This window comes from Bos javanicus, chromosome 14 (genome assembly GCF_032452875.1).
Source record: "Bos javanicus breed banteng chromosome 14, ARS-OSU_banteng_1.0, whole genome shotgun sequence".
Lineage (NCBI taxonomy): Eukaryota > Metazoa > Chordata > Mammalia > Artiodactyla > Bovidae > Bos > Bos javanicus.
The window spans coordinates 8,207,970-8,223,388 of record NC_083881.1 but is presented as its reverse complement, the minus strand read 5'-3'; the positions used below and the strand labels follow the sequence as shown (position 1 = coordinate 8,223,388).

Genomic DNA, 15,419 nt, shown 5'->3' with positions numbered 1-15,419 from the left:
CCCTCCTGGGGGCTCGGTCATCTCTCTCATCACGTTAGACTCGCCCCACATGCCTTTCACAGTCCCTGGCTCTGAGTAGGCACTTGGTCAATGTTCATAAACTCAAAGGAGGACAAACAAAGCAGTAAAGAATCCGCCTGCCAATGCAGGAGACTTGGATTTGATCCCTGGGTTGGGAAGATCCCCTGGAGAAGGAAATGACAACCCACTCCAGTATTCTTGCCTGGAGAATTCAATGGACAGAGGAGCCTTGTGGGCTACAGTCCATGGGATCGCAAAGAGTTGGACATGACTGAATGAGCGTGAACAACTTTTATAATATTGTATATAAATATACTTCAATTAAAAAAAATAAAATTCTTTTAAATAGCTTGCTCGCTGGTGGAAAATTAAAGACTTGCTTCTCCCCAGGACATTTGCCCCACTAAACAGAAGCATCCCAAGGCCCACCCAAAACCCAATTCCCCCATCATGGAAGACCTGCTACTGACTTGGGAGTTTATTTAACTCTTTTGAATTCCATTTCATCGACTCTCCACCTGCCTGTTCTGGAATAAGTTATTTCAAGTCTCTGAGTCTCAGTTTCCTCAAGAGTAAAATGGAAATCTTACTCCTTACCTTCATGGAGTCTTGGGAAGACCAATGTTTATGAACGTACTCTGTTAACTCTGGAGGATTTTGCAAACGTTGATAATTCCAGCATCAAGGACAGTAATAGTTCTCTTATGGAGAAGTTGGTTGATGTTCCATAAAAAGCCAAAGAATACAGAACTACGCCACTGGATTTTTTCAGATCTTATTGGGACCCCTGGCTGTGGACCATGATGATTTCTCACATTGTCATTATCATTTGTTGACCAGAAGAATACCTCCCCTTTCCTCCCAAATATTAGAACAATAATCCCTTTTTCTCTCCTAGATTCTGACATGGGGTCTCGATCTGAGTCTATGGGATGCAGAAGAGACACGGAACCAAGGCCAGCATCTCCATCAGAAACAGGTACTCACCTCAAACTTCTTGATATACTTGGGGGTCTGGCTGTGGAGACAAGATGGTGATGCCAAGCGTCTGATCAGTGAATGGACCCATGATGGGTAAGCTGGACCTTTCAAGTCTGGGGCTGAGCAGAGCTGAGAGCTGTCTTCACAGATGAAGGCTGCCATTTGGGAGGGAGACAGAAATTCCACATGGCTTGGGAAGACAGAGGGCATATCAGTGGTTCACATTTATAAAGAGGCAGATTTGACTCCTCAACTTCCTAACTGTGGGGTGGGCTGCTGCGGTCAGGACAGACAAGTCACGTGAGTCTGCAGGGAAATGGGCCAGAAGTGTCGTGAGCATGAGTCCTGCCTTAGTGAAAAGTTGACCCAGATGGCTCCCAGGTTTACTCCCCAGCAAAGATTCTAAGATTTTGCAACTCCATAATTTTTAGGACTTTCTGGGACCTTCTGAACTTTTCTTGCCTTACCAGACTCCCAGCCATATTGACTCCAAACCGGCTCTGGGTCATTGAGCCTGCAAGTGTGTGTGTGTGTGTGTGTGTGTGTGTGTGTGCATGTGTACACGTGCACACATGCGTATGTGAGAGAGAAAGAGTCAGAAAGAGAGAGACAGACAGACAGACAGAGAGATTTGCCACGAGATAAAGCCAAAGGAAGTTGACTCACCCTTTCTTTTTCAGATTTTACAACAGGCCTTTTCTCCCCTGTGGACCTTATCCAGGTCATTGTTGATGGAAACGTATCCCTGCCCAGCCAGCAACACTGGCTTTTCAAACACTTATTTTCACTTCAGCAGGCAAACCTGTGGTGCCTTTCTCGTGAGTATCTTAGCTCTCATCCACCTTCTTCTCCACCCTGTGGTCAGGCAACACAGGCCTAGTTTAACAACTCTTGAGACATAGACAAGATCAAACTCAGAGATCACTTCAGTATTAGTGTCATGAGTGATACGGAAGACAGAACATAACCACATCTTCAGAAGCTAATTGTGTAGTCAGTATCTACTCTGCTCCCAGAACCTATCATCCAATCATCCAATCATCCGTCCATCCATCCATCCATCTGTGCAACAGTCCATCCATCCATTTATCCAACAATCCATCCATCCATCTATCAGTTCATCTATTAATCCATCCACCCATCCACCTATTAATCCATACATCCATCTATCTATACATCCATCCATCCATCCAACAATCCGTCCATCCATTCATCCATCTATCCAATAATCCATCCATCCATTCATCTATCCATCCATCCACCTATCCATCCACCCATTTATCCATCTATCCAACAATCCATCTATCCATCCATCTATCTATCCAACAATCCATCCATCCATTCATCCATCTATTCTCTACCCAATAGGTGTGTCCTGTGTTGAGTATGTGTTATGTTCTAGGCTCTGTGTTTGACCTTGGGGATGAGAAAATAAAAAGTGAATCAGTCATACCCCTCCCTCTCAAGGAGCTCACATGTACCAGAGCAAAGTTGGACACGAGAGTGGGAGCAGGGGAGACTATTCACAGCGTCACCAAGTTTTACATCCTGTGGTCTATAGTCTGAGACCCTGACTGCCTCTGAGATGTTCCCGGCAGACTCAATGGAATTTCACCCTCTCTCCTCCCATATTGCTGAGTTTACAGCTGACCCCTCACCTTCCTGGCTCTGCCTTGGTTCAGAGCCACCTGGATTCCCTGTTTTCCAGCTGGCAGAACCCTGGTATTTTTCTTGAGCCTTCCAGACTGGACAGCCTCTACTGACTTGGGCCTCAGCCCTGCAGGGATAACCCTCCCCCGACAGCCTCCCGGGGACTAACAGCCAACCTCTGTCTTGCCTGTAGGCTGTGCTGGAGAGCCCTCTTTCTGTCAGCTGGCAGAGGTAACGGACAGTGAGCCCTTGTACTTTACCTGCACCCTCTACCCGGAGGCCCAGGTGTGTGATGATATCCTGGAGTCCAGTCCCAAGGGCTGCAGGCTGATCCTGCCCCGAAGGCCAAGTGCCCTCTACAGGAAGAAAGGTGAGCGCTTGGTTGGATCATCCCAAACTGTATTTTCAGTGGGCTGCTGACTCTGTGGTTTTAGAAATATCCTGATCAGCTCTTCTTCTTTCCTAAGGGAAGTTACACAGGCTTTTTGTAGATATACAGAGGCATTTAGAAATGTATCAGATTGACCAGAGAGAAGATGCTTGCTCTGGACTCCGCTGCTCTTAGAAATTATGTTTATTGCATATAGCAGTTGGAATTCCCATTGGGTGTTTATCAGAGAAAATCCCAACAGCTGTGGCTTCAACAAGACAGAAGTTGATTTTACCCTCTGGGAACATCAGTGATACTCTGGGGAGAGGGAGTCACCTTGCACAGTTTTCACTTCTTCTGTGGTGCTGTGATCTTCCGCTTACTGTTCTGTCTTCTTTGCTGGAAGCCTTTCTCAGGTATCTGGTGAACCTTGGTTTTCCCCTTCAATGTAAGACAGGGGCCCAGAAGCTAACTGGGAAGCTCTGAGTGTGTGGTGGGAGCGTGTTGACCTTGGCTTTCTTTGTAAGAGGACGTAGTTGGGTTGCCCTTTGGGGAATCCCTCATATCTATGTGGACTTCCTTGGTGGCTTGGATGGTAAAGAATCTGTCTGCAATGCAGAAGACCTAGCTTCGATCCCTTCATTGGGAAGATCCTGTGAAGAAGGGAATGGCAACCCACTCCAGTATTCTTGCCTGGAGAATCCCATGGACAGAGGAGCCTGGCGGGCTACAGTCCACAGGGTCATAAAGAGTTGAACACGACTGAGTGACGAACACTTTCACATCTTTGTGTCTAGGCCTTTCCTCCAGAGGGATCTTGTATAATATCTGGCTGGGGGCATGAGCCTGGCTGCTTGTGGTTTACATGCCAAACAAGGTTGGCAAAATGAAGGAGTCTCAATATTCACCACCTAGACTAACTGGAAAAAAAATTCCCTGGCTTCAGCAAGGTCCTCTCTGCACTGTAACTCACTCTGAGGCCCTTGAGAGACCTCACTTTTGTACAGTGGGAAGGGGTAGTTGTTGGAAAGAGACCACCTCTGGAGACATACCTGCTTCTTTAAAAGACTTCCAGGCCATTTTGCATCAGCTCACTTTCATCCCAGTACTGTGGATACATAAACCTTTCAGGACTCCAGAAGATTGTGTGTGTGTGTGTGTGTGTGTGTGTGCCCAGTCATGTCTGACTCTTTGTGACCCTATGGACTGTAGCCTAGGGCTTTCCCAGGTGGCACTAGTGGTAAAGAATGCACCTGCCAATGCAGGAGACATAAGAGACGTGGTTCGATCCCTGGATCAGGAAGATCCCCTGGAGGAGGGCATGGCAGCTCACTCCAGTGTTCTTGCCTGGAGAATCCCATGGACAGTGGAGCCTGGTGGGCTGCAGTTCACAGGGTCACATAGCATCGGACACGACTGAAGCAACTTAGCACACACGGACTGCAGCCTGCCAGGCTCCTCTGTTCATGGGATTTTCCAGACTATATACTGGAGTGTTGCCATTTCCTGTTCCAAAGATCTTCCTGACCCTGGGATTGAACCCTTGTCTCCTGCAACTCCTACATTGGCAGGCAGATTCTTTATCACTGAGCCACCTGGGAAGCCCTGCAGGTGTACAGAGTTGCTTCTTCCCACAGAAGGGTCAAGAATTCAGCGTTCTTAGGTTTATGAGGTCAATTTTTCCTCTATATTTTTTCTAGCTTCCAAAATTTGTCTCTCTGTCTGATCTCCTATTCTCTTTTGCCTTGTGGGTGTATGCCTTTATAAAAATCCCTTTACTGTGATTTTAGTGAGATTTGGGGAGAGAACAGAGAGTAAGTCTATGGGTTTAATATGCTATCTTTAATCAGAAGCTCTCAGTATGGGTTTGTATACTTTGTCCCCTACAGAAGTATTTTTCTGGTTACAGTGCATCTTCCACTTAAATAATAAGATGTCTTTCTTCCTCTGTGTAGTTGTGCTGCAAGATAGAGTGAAGAATTTTTACAATCGCCTGCCATTCCAAAAGCTGACGGGGATTTCCATTAGAAACAAAGTGCCTATGTCTGACAAATCCATTTCCAGTGGGTAAGCTACTTCCGTTCATCCCTGCCCTCTACAATACTTATTATGAAGACCCTTCTATTTTCATAAAGAAGGTGATATAATATCAGTTAAAGACACAAGCATGAAAAACTGCAAAACGCAAAGCAAAGGATGAAAAAGGAATAAATAGGCAACATGCAGGAGACCTGGGCTCTCTCCCTGGGTTGGGAAGATCCCCTGGAGAAGGGAAAGGCTATCCACTCCAGTATTCTGGCCTAGAGAATTCCACGGACTATACAGTCCATGGGGTCGCAAAGAGTCCGACACAACTGAGGGACTTTCACTCTTTACTTTATTGACTAAGGTGGCTAAGGTCAGCGAACAATAATCAACACAACATTTAGCCCTGAACCTAAGGTCAGCTGATGCAAAAGGGGAACTTGACCCGTGGTTTTTTTTTTTTTTTTTTTTTTAGTCAATTAATGCAAATTTTCAAGCATTGAAATAAACTTGATCAGCAAAGTCTCCCTGCTGCATTCAGAACCCGGAGAGCAAGCAGAACTTTTTACAGGGCCAGAGGCATATAAGGACTTTTATTTAATTTTTTATTTAAAAAGGTCCTGTGGGACCTCCCTGGTGATGCAGTGGTTGAGACTCCGCACTCCCAACGCAGGGGGCATGGATTCAATTGCTGGTCGGGGAACTAAGATCCCACATGCTACACAGTGCAGCTGAAAAAAAAATTAAGAAAATTTTAAAAAATATATTTTGTTATTGATTTAATTAGCTATAACTTAGTTGTTTTCATTGAACGTGACCAGTGTTTCTCTCCACTAGTCTGTGAATCTCACCTATCAGAATCACCAGAGGGCTTCTTATAACCCGCGGTCCTGGGTCCTACCCTAGACCACCCGAATCAGCATTTACAGGGGGCTCACGAATGTGAATTTCAACTAAGTTCTCCCTGTAGAAGTTAGAATTTAAGAGTCATCGATTTATGAACTATGGATCTATAAAGTGTTGTTAACACATGAAACTATGCCCTGCTGCTGGCATTTAGAATTGGCTTTCGAAAATGGAGATTAAAAGATGATAAAAGATATCTGGCTGGGCACTGCCCATGCTGATGGGAGTGGGGAAGAAAGGGAGGGTGGAAAACAGGGATCTGCCTGGCCCTGGTGCTGGGTCGGGGGTTGCAGGAGCAGAGCTTGTATGTCTGGACTCAGGGAAGAGTTGTCACAGAGAGCAGGCCCCCAGAAGTCAGAATGACAGCGAGTCAGCCCACCTCAAGGATCCCGTCCAGCACAAACCATCAGGCCTCCTCTTTCTCCTCTTCCGCCAGCTTCTTCGAATGTGAGCGATTGTGTGACATGGACCCGTGCTGCACCGGCTTTGGCTTTCTGAACGTTTCTCAGTTAAAAGGTAAGGGTGACAACAACTCCTTCTGTAAAGTACCCAGCACTTTACAGTCTAGAAACGTGTTCACATCTGTGTTGTTTGGTCGCTCAGTCGTGTGCGACTCTTTTGTGACCCCATGGTCTGTAGCCCACCAGGCTCCTCTGCCCATGGGATTTCCCAGGCAAGGATACTGGAGTGGGTTGCTGTCTCCTTCTCCAGGGGAACTTCCTAACCCAGGGATCGAACTCGCATCTCCTGCGTTGGCAGGCAGGTGGATCCTTTACCATCTGAGCCACCAGCGAAGCCCTGTTCACGTCTATGGTCTGACCTAATCCATAGCATCACCTCGTGGGGGCTTGAGAAAAGGCAGGTGGCTGGTAAATGTGGGAGCTGGGACAGGGTTGCTGGTCCAATACCCAGTCAGCTGGACACCACACTTCCACCTGACCCAAGTAGCCTTCTTGCCATGGCTCACTGAACTGTCTTCTGCTTGCTTTTCAAGACCTGGGTCAGGTAGCTTGGTGGGCTGAACTTGGAATCCCTCCATATGATCTGCATTTGAAACTTGATTCTGTCACGTACTAGACGAATGATCCTGGATGAGCCACTGAGTCTCTCTGAGTCTCAGTTTCCTCATCTGTAAATAGAGATACAAGTGCCAGCCTCCTCATAGGCTTCTGTGGGGATGAGCGGTATGATGCATACAGAGCATTAGCACAGCTCCGGGCGCATGAAGGACGCTTGACAAGCATGTGTTGCCCCCACCACCGTGTTCTTAGACCAGGAACTCACTAAGGTAGCAGGGTTTTCATCAGTGGCTAAGATCATCCCTGGAATAGGGCGCTTCACCCCACATGTCTGCTGAAGGATGAGTTTGCAGAATTTCTCTCATTCAGTTAGAATCTCCCGTCGTGATCATTTCCCTGGTCCTGGTTACTTTTTGCTCCAGGAGGAGAGGTGACATGCCTAACTCTGAACAGCTTGGGCCTTCAGACATGCAGCGAGGAATATGGAGGGGTCTGGCGCATTCTGGACTGTGGCTCCCCAGACACTGAGGTCCGTACCTACCCCTTTGGATGGTACCAGAAGCCTGGTAAGTGACCTGCCCTGAACAGCTACACAATTATTGCTCAGTACCCCTGGGGAGTGGACATTATTTCCTCCATTTTAAGATGAAGAGAGTACGGTACAGAAAGTGGAAGTTATTTGACCCAAGCCACATAGCCAGCAGCAAGCAGAGTCAGGTCACAAAACCCAGCTCTGACGACTCCAAACTTCTCTCTTCCCCTTTTTATGCTGTGCCTGGTGGGTCTTCCACATCCCACGAGCTATTGGATGTGAAACTGTCTAGACGCACTGTCTGGCTGGTTTTCCCCCAGCTCAAGTTAACTGGCCATAGAGGCAATTGACTAATAAATTGAAAAAATAAAACTGACTAATAAACTAATAAATGAAATCAATGGTAGGTTGGCCAAGTGTTCCAGAACCATGTCCAACCCTAGAGACCTGGGATCGGGCTCCTTGGTGGAATCTGGTCCTTGACACTTCAACATGAGTCTACTAATCCCAAGACATTTTGTCACTGCGGAGCAGATTTTTTTGGAGTTGGTTGTTATCAGGCTGAGTGGAATCCTCTTTGCTCCCTCCTTGAGCATCCTGTGTTCTGAGTTCATTCTATTTATGACTTTTATTTTATCTTAACATCTTGAAGTGTTTTAAGAAAAACATCAGGACTATATGATGAAATAGCCTCAGTGGGTTTCTATGCATGTGTGCTAAGTTGCTCAGTTGGGTCCGACTTTTTGCGACCCCATGGACTGCAGCCCAGAAGGCACCTCTATCCATGGGATTCTGTAGGCAAGAATCCTGGGGTAGGTTCCCATGCCCTCCTCCAGGGGATCTTCCCCACCCAGGAATCAAACCCATGTCTCCTGCAGCTCCTGCATTGCAGGTGGATTCTTTACCGCTGAGCCACTGGGGAAGCCCTGGGTTTCCATGAGGGGGAGGAGGGGTAATGTGCCATATAGAGGAGGCTTTAACTAACTCACAGAGGCTAGGGCATGAGCACCTGCCTAGGTTGGTGGCTCCACAGGAGATCCAAAGCCAGCTGTGGGTATTTAGGGCCTTCAGAACTGAACTCTCACTGCTCAATGCCTCCTTGCCCATCCGTCCTCTCACACCTCTTCCCATCTCCTCACCCTACCTACCAAAGGCTGGAAAATGTCATTTTTCATCTTTCCATTGCACAGGGAAGGGCTGGGTAAAAAGAAGCTAAGACATAATTCATTTGTTCAGAAATATGGGAATCAGACCAGAGTGTTACAACTTCTTGGCAGGACTCAGCCAGGAAAAGTATTCAAGGTGGTTATTGTCCCAACTCTTTTCCATCTGTTCTGTTTCTTTCTATCTGACTGCAGAGACTATTAACTTTTTCCGACATATATTTCAAAGGGTCAGGTTGAGGACTCAGGAGTTCTGACCAGGGCATTGACCGAGCATCAGCCGTGCCTCAGGGATCTCTGGTTTTCTAAATCCAGCCTTGTTCTTTGGAGTCTTCTTGTGAGTATGCCTGGCTGAATGCAAGCACTTTACAAGTGTTATCCCATCTAATCCTTACAAGCACTGTTAGATGAGGAAACAGAGGTCCATGGATGCTAAGTCACTTTCCCAAAGTCATACAGAGCAGGTAAATAAATGATGGAATTTGGACTCAGGATTGTTGGACTTTGTCAAAAAGAACCAGGTCCAAATAACCAACTGTATAACCAAATGATATAGCTACATTCAGCTATGTGACATATTCACTAAGATGTAATGGCTGAGTATGAATACGATATGATTCCTATCCTCCAGGTGCTCAACTTAAGGAATAATTGATGTTGTTGCTGTTTAATTGCTCAGTTGTGTCCAACTTTGTGGCCCTGGGGACTGTAGCCTGCTAGGCTCCTCTGTCCTTGAGTTTTCCCAGATGAGAATACTGGTGTGGGTTGGCCATTTCCTTCTCCAGGGGATCTTCCTGACCCAGGGATCCAACCCACATCTCCTGTGGATTCTTTACCACTGGGCCACCTGGGAACCCTAAGAAGCAATTGCAGACTGTAACTAAATAAGCCATTCTAGTTCTGGATTACTCATAAGTTTAGAAGTTTTGAAACTCTTTTGAGTGTCCATACTGAGTCATACATTGTGCTGGGCAATAGGAAATGTGAAATTAATAAGGTGTAGTCATTTTTCTTATTATAGATGCTCACATCCTAGTAAGGAGGTCGTGGGCGTATATGATTAACTGTTGCGTCCTAGACTCAGGACCAGAACAGACATGCATAAGGTGTTGTGGGAATACAGGAACAAGAAACTAGCCCTGCTTCCAAGAGGTGGAGATCCATTACTGACAGCCTCCTGCAAGCCCTCTTTCATGCTTCAGGGACCACTCCCTGTAGGTTTTGGTCTGCTGGCCTGGAGCCGCCCTCGCAGGCAGGTTTCCACACTGCATACTGCCTGTTTTCAGTGCTTGGGTGAGTGGGGTGAAAGATTTTAAAATGCCATAATGGCATCAGTTTCTCAGGACCTCTGGCTGGAAAACACCCTGAGATGTGTATGGCTCAAGGCCATTCTGGTGTGGGTGGCTCTGAATCTCCAGTTTCAAAAGAGTGGAAGAAAGAGGGCTGGCTGACACGGAGTTTTGGTGACCTGGTGTGACCCATGGCTCCCATCAGTGGAAAACCAGGTTCTCACCAGTCCATCTTTCTCCCTTAAGTCATCTTCATCAGAAGCAGGTGGTGGGGTAGGTCTTAAGACGATGAATGATCTCCTCCTAAGACCCAGGCAGAGAAAAGGAATATTATTCAAGGAAATTGGTTCCATTAATTAGACTGTTCTTGTAGTTCAGTCACACTGATCCAGTACAAAGTCACCTTTTGATTTCTGATATATTTTGACCCAAAACACAGTCAGTCATCTTCTGGATTCTGCACCTTAGTATGGCCTTGTATTCTGTTTTCTGTTGTAGATAGAACTGCACCAGTGTAACTCTGGAAAACCCAACAAACAAGCTGACATTTTCATTACTTTCTCCCCATCCTCGTCTTCGTATTAGACAGTCACGCACAGTCACAGGAAGAAGGGGCCCCGCAGGAGCAGCGAGGCTGCACAGAGGGTCCTGCACCTGAAGGGCGACCTCTCAGTCAGCATTGGCACAGGAAACATGGGTTTTACAAAGGAATTCTTGCAAAGAACTTCTGTAGTAGATTTTGCCCTGGCTTCAAATCCATGGCTTGGTCGTGTAGCATTCTGCCATCTATGGTTTTTTGCGGGGAGGGGACATGACCTTGAGCACTGACCTCTGAGAGCAGGTACTTCAGGGGAGAGTGAGATTCCTCTTGAGATACTGCTGGGGGGACCCTGTCGTTAAACTCAGAGAGGCAGAGACAAGAGGGGTGCACAGTGCACGATGAGGCAGGGAGCGTGGTCAAGGACCTCAGGGCAGAAACCCAAACCCAGAGAGAGAGAGATGACAGATGGATGGATAGATCGATACAAAGATAGATATATGATAGATCTATGAGCAGATAGATAAATAAACAGATGATGGACAGGTAGATACATACATACATGTATACACACACACACACACATACATATTCCCTGGTGGCTCAGACGGTAAAGAATCTACCTGCAATGCAGGAGCCCTGGCTTTGATCCCTGAGTTGGGAAAATCCTCTGGAGAAGGGAATGGCTACCTACTCCAATGTTCTGACTGGGAGAATTCCATGGACAGAGGAGCCTGGCAGGCTACAGTTTATGGGGTCGCAACGAGTCGGACACAACTGAGCCACTTTCACTTTCATATATACACCGGCACATAGTTACTTAGATGGACAGAAAGCATGCCTTTTCTCTGACATCTATGTTGAGTGATAAGCATGGACTCCTGACTTGACTCCAGGCTGAGAACCAGACATGAAAAGCATAGCCCAGGGCCTGTACCTAAAGAACTGGACAGAAGAAGGGGAAAGGAAAGGCCATTTGTTGAGCTCCTAATATAATAATAATATGTTCTGATGCTCAGTTGTGTCCGACTCTTTGCAACCCCATGGACTGTAGCCTGCCAGGCCCCTCTGTCCATGGGATTCTCCAGGAATAATACTGGAGTGTGTTGCCATACTCTCCTTCAGGGGGTCTTCCCGACCCAGAGATCAAACCTGGGTCTTCTGCATTGCAGGTGGAGTCTTTACCATGAGCCTCCAGGGAAGCCCCTATTACACGTCAAACACCCTGGAAGCACCAGCGACAGAAGGTCCTTCCCCAAAGGGTCAAGCCTGGCCTGGGAGGCAGACGTGAGAGAAGGAACATTTCTCAGGCATTTAGTGATGCCAGAAACACTTCTGCAGTGCTCTCCCCGTGTTCGCTAGGACCGCTGTGGGGCTGGTGCTCTCCTAGCCCCTCATCAGGAGTAATTACTCCTTCTATCCCAGAGAACGACTCAGCCCTCTGGCTTGTCTTACTGTGGGGAGATGCAAGGGGGCTTCTGGAGCACAAAAGCGGGTCAAGAAATATTGTTCTACAAGGGATTGCGCCAGAGCCACTCCAGGGGGCATCTGGGCTGAGATGGAGGCGCGTCGGGTAGAGGGTGCAGGGACAGTGGGTAGGATGGCCATGGTCCTGCCCTGCCAGCCCCAGATGGACCCCCAGAGACCTGCACGCAGGCGACACGTCCCTGGTACTGAGCTGTGTTCTCAGAACGAAAATGGAAGTCAAGTTCCTAGGAGCCCGGAGAGAGGCACCAACCTAGAGCAGCGAGCGCCCAGAGGGGCCGCCCAGAGAGCCATGTGATTTCTCACTGCTGTCCAGCGCGAACAGAAAGTTCCAGGGATCTGAGCACAGAACCCAGAGGCCCAGGCTAAGTGACTGTGGATGCAAATGAGGCTGTTTGCAGCCCCTTCCGGGGAGGGCGGCAGTACTCAAAGAGGAAGCGTCTTAACAACCAGGGTGGGAATGGAAAGGGAAGAGGCTGCTCTGTGGTCCAGCTGTCTTGGGGCTCTGGGCTGCCTGCAAGGGGGCGCCTCTGGGGCTCCGGTACCCGCTGGCTGCTCTCAGAGGGGAACTGAGCTGCTGTTCAAACCCCTCCCCACCCCCTCCTCCCACCCCCTGCAGCCATGTGTGGCCTGCAAGTGGGGCAGGGTCTTTGGTTTGTTTACAAAGTCAAATGCGGCTTCTAAAAAAACCAATAGAATCCTCCCACTTCCTCTCCTCTTCTGCTAAACAAGTGCACTTGGACCCTGTAGATAGATATTCTAGATACGGGAATGACTTGGAAAGGAAGTGACCAGCTCTTCTAATTATGCCTCTGCAGCCCACATAGAAACTACTGCATGTAGGAGAGTTTACTGTCTAATTCATTCCTCAGCATCACTCACATTCCAGCACGTGCATCTGCCATTTGCTTAGCACCCCGTTGGCTCCTTGGCTAGGCTAGTGTTTGGCGGGCAGCGTCTTATTTAGCCCCCAAACCACGTGATGAGGTGGGGTCTCTCCTTATCCTCATTTTCTGGTCTGCTGGCAAATGTGTTACAATTAGGGAGGGCTGGGCAGCTGCAGGGCGAGGTGTCGTTGTTGCCACTTTCTGTGGTGTAAATACCCCAGCTGCAGCCCATTTCAGGCCACCAGCTTGATGTCACTGAAAGCAGAGTTGGGAAGAAGCAAGAAGGGTGGCCATCCTCTTGCTTAACAAGCATAAATTAACTGAGCAACGGCTCAAAGTTGCACAGTGCGATTCTCTGTAAGAGGGCCCCCAGGGAATGAGGCTGTTGAGATTTTCAGTGCCCCAGGGGGCCCAGGGAAGCTGAGAACTTTCAGGGTTCAGCTATTCCTGTACACTGAAGAAGGTCCCACCCAGAGGGTTGACAGCACCCTGTCAGGAAGTACTGTGGGGGCTGAGAAAGAGTAAGTAAGGCAATAGCAGCAGATCTAGGTGATATATCCCTGGACGTGAATATGGTAATTCTCCCTGTGGACAGCTTGCCTAACTGTTCTCACAGCCTTGGGTATATAGAGTTTCTGGCCATTCATTATGTTGTATAAATCTTTCCTTCGCAAACTGAGCTTGCTTTGAATTTCCAGACAGACTTCCAGAAGGAGAATCACTGGGCCCAAGGGGGTGGACGTCGGAATGCCCTTGTTACAGATCCGTCAAATAATTGTTCTCTGGAGTGTGCTGACTCTCAGGGTCTTTTCTCTGAGAAAGCAAAGATGGACATTTAAATGAACACACTGGCCCCCTGGGTACCGTGGAGGGTGGCGGGTGGTTCTGAGTTTTGTGTGAGGAGCTCACAGCACGCTGGGTGACGGAAGCCTTGGCCCAGTGACCCTCAGAGTGAGTCTGTGGACCAACAGGGTCAGCGTCACCTGGGAACTTATTAGAAATGCTGGATCTTGGGCCCCAGCCCACACCTGCTGGACCAGACACTTGGGGTGAAGCTCACACAGTGTGGGTCACCAAGCCCTCCAGGAGATTCCAATGTCCGCTGAAGCCTGGGAACCAGGCTCTAGAATGATGAGCGGGAGCAGGTGCTTTCAGGCAGATGGAGCCAAGCAGAACGGACAATACCTGAGGCTCTAGAACTAATGGAGGCTGGGTCACGGCATGCCTGATGAAAGTGAGGAAGGCAGAGGAGGAGAGGGGACGGGAGGGGACCCAAACCGGGGCACTGGGGACCAGATGGAACGTGACTCTGACTCAAGGCTTTCGTGGAGGCAGACAAGCCTGAGCATCAGTGACAAGGATGTGTTACTACAAAGACTGATATATTTTTTTAAAATTTTGCTTCACCTACAATTTCAGTAGTGCTGAAATTTTAAATTTTATTTTTTTCTTTTGGCCATGCCCCAAGGCATGTGGGATCCTTGTTCCCCAGCTAGGCATGGAACCCACACCCCCTGTGTTGGAAGCTCAGAGTCTTAACCACTGACTGCCAAGAAGTCCCTAAAAGGGCGATATTAAGAGTAAATAGTGGCCAGCATTTATTGAGTGCTTACTGTATGCCCTAAGCTTCACATACACTAACTCATCTAAGCCTCAGAGCCCTAAAGGAGATACTATCATTACTCCCATTTTACAGACAGGGAAGCTGAGGACAAGGAAGGTCACCCTGGGTTCCTGACCCTTGACCCTGAGCCTCACCCATGACCCTTGACTGCTGACCATGCTGCCCTATAGCTCAGAGAGGGAGAAGGTCTGGCCACACTCCTGGTCTGGGCCGTTGGGAGAAAAGGATGCAGTGGCTTTGAAGACTGTGATCTGTTCAGTAAGGGGAGAGGCAGGGGAGGGGGCAGTTAGCACTGATGGGCACCTCCTGGGTGTGTGCACTTTCTCGTTTAATTCCGACATCATCGCCTCATACCAGTGCCCGAAGCTGGGGATGGAAGAAGCCAGATCACTAGTCCATTGGCCCTGCTTCTAGGCGGCACATGGAGGTTGGAGCCCAGGTCTGTCTGCCCACCTGCTCCAGTTCTGTCCACCTGCCGCGCTGCCTGCCATGAAGAGCTGCCGTCTTGTGGCCTTCACCCTGTGCCTGGCCCGATACTACCTCCTGTCGTGCTCACCGCAATTCTCAGCATAGGCTGTGTCATCCCCGTCGTACAGATGTGGAAACTGAGGCCCAGAGGGGCTAAGTGCTGCCCCTAAGTGAGTCAGCTCAGCAGTGATGTGGCATTTCCCTTGTTCACCGCATATCTCTAGGTGACCACTCTCTGGAACATGGCTGGTCTGTACTTTTGCACCTCCGGCTTTGGCAAATGGTGTGAAAATAAGTGCTACATGTCACTCGTAGGCAAAGCTGTGAGAGCAGGGGTAGCCTTGTCCTTGCCCTGCTGCAGCGTCTGGGAGGCAGGGGTGTGATGGAACCTCCCCTTGCCAGGGGCTTGAAGGGGGTTGACACAGAGGAGAGCCCCCAGCACCTGCAGGAGGTACGTGGCT

General features: G+C 48.5%; 1 protein-coding gene across 1 annotated transcript in view; it reads left to right on the top strand.

Annotated features, from left to right (window-relative positions):
• Positions 1–15,419, top strand: part of TG (thyroglobulin) — a 235,215-nt gene that overhangs the window by 74,848 nt on the left and 144,948 nt on the right. The window contains exons 29-34 of the mRNA XM_061438544.1: positions 920–1,000; positions 1,683–1,820; positions 2,846–3,022; positions 4,978–5,089; positions 6,390–6,469; positions 7,395–7,538. Coding sequence (XP_061294528.1) covers positions 920–1,000; positions 1,683–1,820; positions 2,846–3,022; positions 4,978–5,089; positions 6,390–6,469; positions 7,395–7,538 — 732 coding nt within the window. The remainder of the gene's footprint in view (positions 1–919; positions 1,001–1,682; positions 1,821–2,845; positions 3,023–4,977; positions 5,090–6,389; positions 6,470–7,394; positions 7,539–15,419) is intronic.